The sequence below is a fragment of the Ipomoea triloba genome, chromosome 4, assembly GCF_003576645.1.
Source record: "Ipomoea triloba cultivar NCNSP0323 chromosome 4, ASM357664v1".
NCBI lineage: Eukaryota > Viridiplantae > Streptophyta > Magnoliopsida > Solanales > Convolvulaceae > Ipomoea > Ipomoea triloba.
In genome coordinates this window covers 22,434,147-22,447,214 of record NC_044919.1, presented here as the reverse complement: position 1 = coordinate 22,447,214, position 13,068 = coordinate 22,434,147, and the positions used below count along the sequence as shown (strand labels likewise).

Here is a 13,068-nt window from a genome sequence, read left to right as displayed (position 1 = left end):
TACCCATTCAATTCAATTGAAGTGATAGATGGTCGCAACTATACTTAATTACTAGTGCTACCAGCTGCCACCCAATTCTTAGCCACCACCTATTTGCCTGAAATTCAAGGAAAATACGGTTTATTCTCCTTTTTCTACTCTTAATTTTCTCTTACGCACAAAATCTTAATGTAGACATTTATATTGGGATCCACATGAAAAAAGTATATTATCAGTGTCCGCCATGTCAGGGAATATGATTTCAGAGTTCATGTAGTAGAGCTCGTAATTCAAAGTGCACATGTCACGTCTACCATTAACTATTACTGATAATTTTTCATTTCACGTGATTTTTGTTTTGGTTGGCACGCCTAGCCGAAAAGCTAGTAATTAATAAACTAATAAACTGAAATTAAAATATATGGTAAAATTAATTGTTAAATTGGTTTATAAGTGTAAAAAAGATGATAAACTAAAATATTAGGATTTTGATTAATGAAGGATAGATGATATCATTTTTGTAAATTAATAAAGATAAAAAAAAAGTTAAAAACACAAGAGTTTATTTTGAAACGCGCCCTCGGCGTTTGAGAGGACTTGCGAGCCGCCCGGCGATTGAGGGCAATTTCTAATGGCAGTATTTAAAGAATGTCTTAAAGCTGTGACTAAGAGAAAGCTTATAGAAACACCGAAGGAAGACAACGGGTGGTAAGCCCTTCCCCTCTCCCATAGTACAAAAACGGAGGGAGAGGGAAGGGACTTACTACCCTAAGAGTGAGTTGAACTATTCCCCCGAGGGAAAAGCGTAGCGTAGCGAAGCAAGGGGGTAACGTGTTAAGGCTTCTGAAAGGAGCCCGTTTAGAAAGAGACTTAAAATGCACGGGAACCGTGACTGAGATAGCATTTTAAAATAAGTTATTATTTTAAACTCCTTATATTTTAACAAATAGAGCTTATAGTTTATTTGTAATTTAAAATAAACTATAAGCTCTACCAAATAGAGCCTTAATAATTAATTAATTATTATATATAATTTAAAGTTATTTTTTAAATTAATTAACGTTTACTATAAAACGAAAAGTAAATACAGTATTATTTTTCTAGATATTTGTTGTGGATGAGAGTACGTAAAACATTATAACAAGAACATGCGTTGATTGTAGGTATAGAAAGAGGCATTTTAGTTGTTATATAAGCCCAACAGTTTGAGATTTAGGTTTAGTTTAGGGTTAGGATCAACTTTACAAAAACATAAATAAATAAAATAAATAAATAAAATTGATTAGTCATAACCGATAAGCCCAATAAGACTAATCTGAAACTAAACGGCTAGTCGAATTTACATTCCTATATGTAGACCTGACAATTATCGACACGACCCGTTAACACGACACGAAACCGGACACGAAAATAACGGGTTAGTATTTAGCCTTAACATGTCCCGGGTCGTTAACGGGTTGACCCGTTAAGAACCCGTTATGTTTTCGTGTCTTAACAGGTCAACCCGTTAAACCTATTAAGAACCCGTTTAACCCGTTAATATTATCGTGTTAACCCGTTTACACGAACCCGTTTATACAGACACGTTTAGAACCCGCTAAGAACCATTGTCATTTAGGTAAGAACCATTGTCTTTACAAAATATATCATGAACATGATTAAGAATGAATTTACTACATTAGGCCAAAATCATACACCAATTATTGATGTTCGACAATATGAAATTTGAATGTTTATTGTGTTCAATTTTATTCTAAAAACTAGTATGAACTTCTTTAATTATGATTTTTGGATGTTATTTTATAATTTTATGAATGTTATAAATTGAATATTTTTTTAGTTTATTTGATGGATTGGATTGTATGTTTTATTTCTTTTTTATATAATTTAACTTTAAATTTTAGTTTTTAATATATCAATAGATTTAGCGGGTTTAAACGGATTTTGTGTCATATCGTGTCGACACGATCCGAAACCCGTTAACAAAACGTGTCTATCGTGTCAACCCGTTTAACACGTTAACAATTCGTGTTCGTGTACGTGTTACAATTTTGAACCCGTTAACCTTAACGTGTCGTGTTCGTGTTTAGCCTTATCGTGTTCGTGTCGTTATCGTGTCGACCCGTTAACGAACCCGTATACACGAATTGCCAGGTCTACCTATATGTAACTCCAATCATTATACTATCAAATAATGTACATTCAATATAAAAATAATGTACATTATATTCAGGGGATGTACATTATTTGTGTAGTGAATGTACATTATTTTTATAGTATAAAAATAATATACATTCAGTACAAAAATAATCTACATTTAGTACATTAAAAATGTACATTTTATTATGGTTCACACAGCTGTGTGGACCAATAATTTGCCATGTAACTCACCATCAAATTTGTAAAAAAAATAAATAAAATAAATAACTTCCCTTAGCGCACAACGGTGGAAGGTTGAATAAAAGGATGATGGCCATACTTTCAAACCCTCCCCGCATAACATCAATAAATTATTGTGTAGACCATAGTACACAAAGTGTTATATAGACCATAACAAAAAACATATTTTTAATATATACTAAAAGTACATTATTTATGTACTAAATATACATTATTTAATAGTATGGTTCGATTGCATGACATCTATACCTTCAACATTACATAATATGAAAAATATGACGCAGGGAATTGAGGTTGAACATACTAATTTTTTCAGTAGGATTATACCGCCATAAAATACACCACCATCAAATGTTTATTTACAATTTATATTTCGAAGTAAGCAATTACAATACAATACTTGCAACAAAATCATCTTATTGAGACTGAACGAATTCTAGAAAGGTTTGAAACCCTCCCCGAGTGATAGGACCTCGGCCAGGCCTCAACATCTTTGCCAACTAAAAATGACCCAAACGCTAAACTATAGGTAGGGTGAAATATTAAAACAAAAAAAAAATGGCGAAAATATTGGGCATATTCACTATATGAGAAAAGACCAGTGAGCAACCTTAATTCTGATTGTGCGGTTTCTTCAATTATGATATTGATGAAGACATGGAATCATCAGCCTACTCCGACAGATCAACACCAGTTGACTAAAAACACCAAAAAGCTAAAAACTAAATTACAAAGATATTCAAGAAGATTTTTGTTTTTTTCGTATGTTACTTTTCATTTTCAATTTCAGAGATGATCGATGGATGGGGCATAGAATCATCATCATCACCCTTCGTTGTCAAAACACATGTTGCAGCAGGCAGGCAGGCACTAGGCGGAGGAGCAAAGCCTTTCAAGAGCAGCATTTTCATCCCACCCAACAAGTTCCAGAGTACTCCTCACCTGCGCTTCAGGGAAACCCATCTCCACAAGTTTCTGTACCTGTCAAAATCAACCAACCGTTTCAACTGTTTCCTCTTATTTCTTAGCCATTCTTGTTAGATAATTATTTCCACTTCAGAATCATCATACATTTTCTCCCCAAAAGCATCAGGTGTTCAAACTGGTATACTTCTGAATTTGAAATATGACGCATTTCAGCTGTTTTCTACCAGATATATTTGGTCAAAAGGACTAAATATACCCCGGAAAATGCCATTCACTAAATATGGCAAAAATAATACTTGCCACCCAAATGAATTGAAGCATGTGTTTCATCTCAACTAAAAACCTAAACTGATAGTTGGATTGCACATTTATATTTATATATTATATATGCTCAACACACCCCCTCACGTGTACAAAACCCATTGAAGCATATGCTCAATCTCAACTAAAAGCCTAAACTGATAGTTGGATTGTACATTTATATTTATATATTAATTATATATGCTCAACAAAATGTAGAAGTGATGTAGTAGTTATGGGAAAAATTAAAAAAAAAATTCATATGGATACAATCCCAGTGGTCTTTCTGAGAAGTGTACAAAAAGTATATTATATACTCAATATATAATGATAACGATAAGGGTATATAAAAACATCAGGTAAGAATGGTGAATAATCACCCCACACTTACCTTTTCATCAACACCGAGAGATGTTTTGGCAAAAGCTTCTGTCCAGTACCGAGCTGTGCCAAGAAAGGTCTGGTACTCTCTGAGATACTGCACATGCACAAGACCAAGGATCAGCAGCTAAAAAAGGAGACATTTTGTAGGTGATAACTGCAATAGCAATAAAATATAATTCTGCTTTCTAGAAAGTAACCAACTATAATAAAAATTGGCCTATATAATCAAATAAACAAGGTATACAACTGGCTCTATTAGTCACCTGTTGTGCTACCACTGCATCTTGTGGATCATCTGGTTCAGGAGCAGAGAGCAGTGCTTGTATAGAAAGGAGAGCTGTCTTCAGAGTAAGTGCTGGGCTCCACTGGTCTTTCAGGATATCAAGGCATATTGCACCACTTTGACTGCTTATATTAGGGTGCCTTCAAATGCCAATCAATGCACAATTGCACAGAAACATTCATAGAATAAATTACTTCTGAAAAGTCACTTGTGGAGAGCATCTCCACTATCATATGTTTAGATGAAATAAAAAAATAATAATTTTCCATGAACCCGAATAACTTAATAATATTTTGTTCACTAATACATGAATAACCAATAAGAAAATGCGGTTGAGTTAGAAACAGAGATGCTGTCAAATACATTTGACGTCTGTTGCTTGTCACTCCCTGTTTTCCATACCAAAAACAAAGCGTGCAAGGCAAAGTTGACTATTTTACATCAATAGATTATTAACACCAAAAGTTTTTCTTGACTTGAGGATCATAAAGGTAGAGACACATTAAGACAGGAGATTATAAATATGACAAGGGAAAGAAATTAGACATGAATGTACTGGCAGCTCCCATCGGCTCAACAGATGAAGTCCAGACCCCCTTAAACCTTTTTGATCAAACCTTTAGAGTTCAATCAAAAAGAAAATTGCAGAAACAATGAGTCCTGTTTGAACAGAGAGCAGCAAGACCTCAACTCGCAGGCCACAAAATCAAATTTACTCTCTTCGTGTTTCCAACAAGGAAACAAAAACTGATAACATGAAAATATGAAACAGTAGAGTTGTCATTGCAACAATACAGAGGAACCAAGATTGGAAGTAGACAATCAACATTTTATTTTTTAAAGTAGAATAATTTAGTAAACACCACAAGAAAAAAGTACAATAAGAGGACATGCAGCCAAGCCTTCCCATTACTGCGTGAGGTGTGGAGAAATCAAAACCTTAGACATTGAGGAATACTAAAATTATCAACAGAAATCCAAATTAGATGAAGATTGGGGAATTAAGGGACACAACTCTTATAATCATTTTTTCCATTTGAGACTAAGGCAATCAAATGGCTAAAGTGCATATAGAAGTAGTTCTTCAAAAGCTTAATTGCCAACCTCCATAAATTAAGGCCAAAATATCAAATACTATTAAGCTAATAGGATCAAATAATAGACTTAGAACTTCAGCTGATAGGCCAAGAAAGGTAATACATGGTTTTACAATTTACACAGGTTTTAGACTCACAACAGAAGCTTATATCATATCACATATCAAGACTAAAGCAATGCCCAATTGGCAAGATAAACAGTATGACCATAAGAACAAAGCAGCAGGAACTACCAATTAAAATCTCAGGCAAGAAATGCATATTGTCATTTCTCAGTGCCAAGATGTCACTTCTAATTCAGAACAACTTCAAGGAAATTATAAAATTCTTTACTCCAGCTGGAAGCTTTACATTGGATTCATTCATTATTCCTTAGGCATTGCCTCTAACCAGTAAGAATAGTAAAAGTATACAATTCAACATAGCATTGTTCAAGTATCATGAGTGCTTGTAGAATGTAGAGCATGGTATATGTACAAACTACTTCAGTGTAATACACTATACACACAGTCACACACCCATAGTTATCAAGGCGGACTTTCTAGGCGAGATGCCGTCAACTGCCTAGTCGACTAGTCGACTAGGCGACCGCCTAGGCGTCGCCTAGGCGATTAGTAATATATATATATATATATAGAGAGAGAGAGAGAGAGAGGATGTGAATAGGCAATTAGGCATGATGTGTGTTGGAAATAGGCAACCATATTTACTCTACTCTAGGGAGTTGTAACAACCATATTTACTCTACTCTAGGAAGTTGTAGCCTTGAGAAGAGTGTGAATTAAAAGCTTTTGTATATTTCTATGTATTACCACTACACACTGATTACACATATATATACATAGGAATTGAGACAAAAAGGGTCTCTTTTCCTGGAAATACTACTCCCACTATTAGCACTAACTCTACTGATGCAAACATCCTTATTTTGCTCTTATTTTGCTCCATAATATTTCCATAAAGAGGGGTGGGCTTTGCTCAGAACAGGAGGACGACGCCGGAGCTCGAACCGCTCCGCCATCGGAGCCACCACGCTCCTCCACGCGCCGCCGCCGTGCTGCCGCTCCGACTCCACGCGCCGGCGCGTGAGGCCGATTCCGGCGACTTCTCCGGCTAGAAATTACACCGGTAGACTCGCCTTAGTGTGTAGGTTCTACCCATGTATGTTTTGTGGAGTTTTGGGGTTGTATTATGCACTTAGGCGTTCGGTCTCGACCGACTGGACGCCTAGGCGTCGCCTAGACGTCGCCTAGGCGACGCCTTGATAACACTGCACACCATTTATAAACAGAACTAATTGTATTTTGACTTTTTTGCTATAGGCTCAATAAACAGATCCTTCTAGCAGAACTGACTATTTTAGTGCTATGTATTGAGAAACAACCTATTTGAATGATTCACTACATTCCATGAGCATCACTAATAAATAAAGATGTCTCATTAAATTGTCATGAAGGCTAGCTAAAGCTATCACACAGTCATCATCTTGGCAACATTAGATGCCAAATATAACTCAGCTCAGGAAAAGGAATAGACAGTTGAATTTTTAGCTCATCTCTAAGAACAAATTGAAAGTTTTGCCTTAAGCTCAAGATTCGGAGATCACGAGTATCCAACATAATTTGATATGGTGTGATTTTGCAACAAAATAGGAAGGTGCAAATTAAATGACAATAAAGCAAAAGAAATCTCATCATACCAAACTTTTGTGGCAAATTTCATTTTTGGTGGCTCAAATGGGTATCCATCTGTAAACAAAATTTAAAAGAAAATTAGAAATAGACAACAGAACACTCAAGCACATTTACTTTTTGAAAACACCCATTTAATTTCCACCCATATTTTAAAAAGTTCTACATTTTCAGGCATCAATAAATCCAAGTTACATAACCCTCTAAGTCAAATCCTCTAGGAGAAATGGCTACTGAGTAAAAATCAAGCAGCATTTCCATCACTAAAGATAATGTAGACAAATCCTTATCAGCAAAGCTCCACAATTAACTGGTACTCTTTGTTTTTTTTTTTAATTCATTCCAAGATTTAGTTGTTTCATGGAATAACACATGATCGGGCAATCAGAAGTGGAGGAACAAGCCCACGTGAGGGTAATTTAACATATTAGTCAGCTAATTATAAATAAACAAAATTACCATCAAATACTCAATCACGTGCCCAAACTGAATAGTTTTCACTACTAGACATGGAAACACATAATTATATGAACATATAAGCTCAGAATCATAAACCCTAGAACAAGAAGTCAAACTTCAATCACGAAGAAAACAGTGTCTTCTTCCGATTGCATAATTTTTATCAGAGAAAAAAAAAACAGAATGGATAAAGAAAAGTTAAGATACCAGGGAGAGTTATGTCGATCTTGAAAGTGCCGCCTTCGTAGGGTGTACCGATAGGGCCAGGGATGGTGCCGCTCAAATGGGTCAAACTGTCGCCTCTCGGGCTGACCTTTATGCCCGAAACCTGCACGTCTCTGTTGCACTCTTGCAGCTCCTTCTGCACCCGACCCAAGTCCACCATTTTTCCTTTCCTTCTGGTTTCTCCTCAATTCGATTCTACTGTACCCTAACCCTGCGCAGGAGTACTGCTCCGCGTCTCTCGCGCTCTCTCGAGTGTCCCTATCGCCCTCCGCTCGGTTTGCCTTTACCTTTGGAAAGAGAGAGAGAGAGAATCGTGAGCTGCACCGCACCGCAGAGAATTAAAGAAATGAATTAAAGGACTCTCTACTCCATTAGGAAACTGGAAAAGCCCATTTCAGCCGGGCAATACATAGTTTTTAGATTACGAATCTAATTCTGAACCATGTATTGTATGATAATTAATGAAAGCTGAAGCGTGTTACGCCAATTGTCACCTACTCAATTTTTTATTTTGAAAAAAGTGTCAAATTGAACCCCTAAGTTTGATGAATAGTGCAATTAGGTCCCTTAACTAAAAAAAAAAAAAAAAAACCTCCATTTAAGCCTTCTAAAGCAGTGGAATTGTTCAATTAAGTCTAAGTTGACTTGTTTATCAGGTAAAATTCAGTTAGAGGGTCTAATTGCACTATCCACCAAACTTAGCGGGGTCAATTTGACACTTTTTCATTAATAAATAAAAAATATTAAAAACAACAACAATCACCAACTGTCGGACAGTCGTGGCTGTCCGACAGGACGGCCGTGACCGTCTAAGGAAGACGGCGATGACCAACGAAGGAAGTCGGCCATGGTCATCTTCTAGATTTGGAAAGAGGGTGGCGACCATGGCCATCTTCCTTAGACGGTTGCCGGACAGCCACGACTGTCCGTGAGGAAGAATGTTGTCCGAGAGCCTGTGGCTATTTTTTTAATGTTTATTATTATTAATAAAAAAAATATTTTTTGAAAAATAAAAATAAAAAATAAAAATGTGTCAAATTGGCCCCTAAGTCGGGTGGATAGTGTAATTAGGTCCCCTAACTAAATTTGACTTGATAAACAAGTCAAATTGAACTTAATTGAACAATTTTATCAGTTTAGGAGGCTTAAATGAAGCTTTTTTTTTTTTTTATAGTTAGGGAGCCTAATTATACTATCCACCCGACTTAGGAGACCAATTTGACACTTTTCCTTTTGGCTTTTTACGTATAAAATATATATGTAGTAATATATTTTAAATATTTTAATATTAGGACTAGATTTGTCGGAATCACTTGAGTTAATCCATAGCGATGTATGTGATTTTAAATCAATATAAACGTACAGTTGTAGTTAATATTTTATTATATTTAATAATGATAGCACATGATAGTATTTGCTTAAGAGTAAAGACAATATCGCTGACAAATTCATTCTTTATAAGGTATCTCGAATGGAAGGAGAAAGAGCGGGAGAAATGGAGAGATAATATGATTGGAGGGGAGAGGAGATACATGCTCAGGATAGACTATTCTCTCCAAAGCAAGTTTGTTGGACTGCGTGGCATGTGGGTAGCACGCACTAATAGGAAGGCACGTGTTGTCACACACCCTTTTCAATCGCAACTGTTAGCCACCCTCTGCTTTATTAATTAAAAAAAAATAAAAAAATAAAAAGAAATGGAAGGGACATGCCCCCTTCTTTTAGCCATATAGTCTTCAATTGGGAGTCCCCATTTTGTTCTATGGGTACCAATTTATCAAAAAGCAATTGTCTTGTCAAATTTTGTTGGTGCATAATTTTTTTCTCTGTGGGTCCAAATTAAGGGATGACAATTTCAATCAGTCCCATGGATATCCACCCGAATCCACCCCGCATGGGTAAGGTTTTTTTGGGTGGTGGTGGGTGGTGGTTCGAGAATGGGTCTTATAAAAGTAAACCCGCGGTGGGTCGGGTTGGATGCGGATTCTATGTACAGAATCTGCATAGAACACCATCTGACCCACCATGTGTGTGTGTGTGTGCATATAGTAAAATGAGTACTAGTATGTACTTTATTATAAAAGTTTCTATAATTTTAGGTGACTTTTTACTATTTTATATTTAAACTATTAAGTTTATTTTTAAAAATTTAAAATTTAGTTATTACTTCGTATATTTGAATATTTTTATTATTTTTTGTTTTAGTATAACTAATGGATTTTATGATTTTATTATGTGTAAGTAATTTAAATATTATTTTTTGAAAAAAAAATAATAAGATGATAAGTGGTGAGTATCCATAGTGGGCACCTGCACCCGATGGGGGTGGGTTTTGAAAAGGTCCACCCGATGCAAGTTGAGGGTGGGGGTGAGTGAAGAAAATATAAGGATGGGTCGAGTGATGGATGTAGTCCTCCCCGACCCACCACCGATACATTGTCATCCCTAGTCTGAACTAACTTTGGCCTTGAGTGTTCAACTTGGAAAGGGAAGAAAATTTTGGATGCTATTGCAGAGTCACAATAAATTTTTTCTTGTTCTTCTTCTCTCAAAATATTCATTATAGCAAATTTTGTCATTGTCCACCAAAATCATCTGCCCAAATTTTTGCTCGAACAACTTCCAATTGTTTTTCCATGGGCTCTTCAATTTTGATTAATTTCAGAATTTCCTTTGCAAAATTCTTTGTAATCATCATCTAAGTCTTGGAAGAAAATTTCCAATACAGGGTGAGATGAAATTTTTCTTTCAAATTTATTCTGAATTTTTTTCTCACATCTAGAATTATGGCTTCAAATGTATCAGATAAAAGTGAGGGAAAATATGGAGAATATTTTGGGAGTGGTGGAGAGTTAATAGAATTTACCAACCCATGTTTGATCAGTGACAAAATGGTAACTGGATAGTCTTTGTATTTGAAGGGTTTGAAATTTGGGATCAACATGTTTGCCTTTTTAATGGCAAAATCTAATTTGCAAAAACATTCTCACTCTTGATTTTCTGGGCAATTTGGATGTTGACTTTGACAAATTTTAAAAATATTATAAGAAAATTTTCAAGTGGTGGAAATTCCATTTTGTATAATTTGGTTGTTTATAATTTGGCCTAAGCACTCTTTTGAGGAGAAGAAGTGTCTTTAAATTTATTTTCTCAAAAGAAACAATGGGTTGTTTTGGTGGAGAAATTGGTTGATTTTTTGGTTTTTCGAGAATAAGTAAATCTTTTTCCTCTTGGAGAGTAAGTTTTTAGTACTTGTTCTCTTATGGCACGTTTGGTTCGCGGAATAAGCCTGGAATGGAATAGCATTCTAGTAATAAGCCTATTCCGTTATTTGGTAAAACCTCTTATCCCCAGGAACATTGGAATGACTTATTCCCCTTGCAAGGGGAATAGAGATTCCTAGGGCCCCCCTAGGTATTAGGCTATTCCTGAGTTCTCAGGAATAGCCTAATGTTGTTATTTTCAATTTTTACCCCATGGCGTTTTGGGGAAAGATCTTCCTTTTTTCAAATGACTCCTATATTATTAAAAAAAAAAAACTTGTAACTAAGAGCAATTAAAGCTCCTTCAGGCTCTTTATGACTTCCTCATCCTATTGTTAATTTCAAAAAAGAAGCAATGTTTCTCTTATATAAAGGAGCTCAAATGAGCTCCTCTTCCTGAGTTACCGATGTGGGATCAAAAACTTCCATTTATGTTTTAAAAAAATTATTTTATATATAATTTTGTTTTTGTTTTTATTATTATTATTATTATTATTATTATTATTATTATTATTATGTTTTTCTTATTATTGTTATTAATATTATTATAAGTTTTATTTTATTATTACATAATACTAATAATATTAGAATATGAATATTATTATTATTATTATTATTATTATTATTATTATTATTATTATTATTACATATTTTATAAGGGTTATTTATGTCTTTTAAAACATATTTCATTTCTATTCCTTAAACCAACCAAACACTATAATATAATTCCTAAAGTCTATTCCTTCCGCGAACCAACAATAGAATACAATTTCTATTCTATTCCTGGCATATTCCATTCCTTATGGAATAGCATTCCTATTACCTCAAAATTCATTCCGTGAACCAAACGTGCTGTTAAAGTGTTAGCAAAAGTTTTATTTGTCTTTCAAAAAAAAAAAAAAAAAGGTGTCAACAAAGGTTTTGGAGCCTTTCCCTAAGAGGTGTCTTAAATTGATTTTTCTCTGGAAATGTCTTTAATTTTGTTTGATCAAATTTGATTTTTTTTCATCTCTAGGGTCTGAAATTTGCTGGTGAGAGTCTCAAATTCTATGCTCAATGTCTCAAATTTTCCGCACAACTTAACAAAAAAGGTTAATCACACAATAATTTTCTAGATAATAAATTAGAGATTTTATTATCCTTTCTTTTTATATGTTCCCACTTAATTTTAAATCCTCTCTTAAGGACAAATTCTTTAAATTTCAACCACCTATTAGAGATTAGTTTTCTTTCATTTTTTGCATCAGCAAATTTAACAATTGATTCACAATCCGTTCTAATTGTAATTTGCTTTTTTGATAAAATAAATAATACAAAATTTTCAAGTACATAAATTATTGCAAGTAATTCAAAGTCCAAGGATGTCAAATATCATTTTTCCTTGAATGCTCTAGAAGTGTATCTACAAATTCTTTTTGTAGACTTTAAGCCAAAATCATTTAGTTTTTTAATTAAAATTCCTCCCCAACTCATTTTACTACCATCTGTTTCTATTATCAGATAATCTGATTCAAGAGGTAATGCTAAGGGTTCAACCGATGAGAACGTTGATTCTAGGATATATTTGATAATAGGAAAACTTATGAATATATACAGTAAGGGAATGAATAAATACAGTAAGAATCATTAACCAAATATTATCCTACCAAATATAACTCTAAAATATATTCATCTCTAATACTCCCCCTCAAGCTCAAGTGGGGTGACTAACAACATTGAGCTTGTCACGTAACCAAGTGAAACGCGGCCCAGGTAACGGTTTAGTGAAAATGTCCGCTAATTGATCCTTCGTGGAGATAAAATGAACCTGGAACTCCCCCTTTCCTACTTTGTCACGAACAAAATGATAGTCGATTTCAACATGTTTCGTGCGGGCGTGAAAAACAGGATTAGCACAAAGATAGGTAGCGCCGAGATTATCACACCACAGCCTAGGAGAAGACGTAACAGGTAAACCCAACTCACGCATCAACGACACAAGCCACGTAACTTCAGCCGAGACATCCGCCAACGCTTTGTATTCAGCCTCCGTAGAGGAACGAGCCACAGTCTTCTGCTTC

General features: G+C 34.8%; 1 protein-coding gene across 1 annotated transcript; it reads right to left on the bottom strand.

The window, feature by feature from the left end:
- Positions 1–2,673: 2,673 nt before the first annotated feature.
- On the bottom strand, positions 2,674–8,157 carry LOC116016454 (ubiquitin-conjugating enzyme E2 27). Its single transcript, XM_031256721.1, has 5 exons — positions 7,728–8,157; positions 7,070–7,118; positions 4,254–4,413; positions 3,998–4,084; positions 2,674–3,360 (listed from the first exon to the last, which is right to left on the bottom strand). The coding sequence occupies exons 1-5, from the start codon at positions 7,903–7,905 to the stop codon at positions 3,250–3,252; spliced, it is 585 nt and encodes a 194-aa protein (XP_031112581.1). The 5' UTR covers positions 7,906–8,157; the 3' UTR covers positions 2,674–3,249.
- Positions 8,158–13,068: the final 4,911 nt, after the last annotated feature.

Coding starts and splice junctions, on each gene's coding strand:
- LOC116016454 (XM_031256721.1), bottom strand. CDS start 7,905: ATGGTGGACTTGGGTCGGGTGCAGAAGGAGCTGCAAGAGTGCAACAGA. Junction 4,085..4,253: donor ATGCAGTGGTAGCACAACAG/GTGACTAATAGA, acceptor GTGCATGTGCAG/TATCTCAGAGAGTACCAGAC. Junction 3,361..3,997: donor CTCTCGGTGTTGATGAAAAG/GTAAGTGTGGGG, acceptor TGATTTTGACAG/GTACAGAAACTTGTGGAGAT.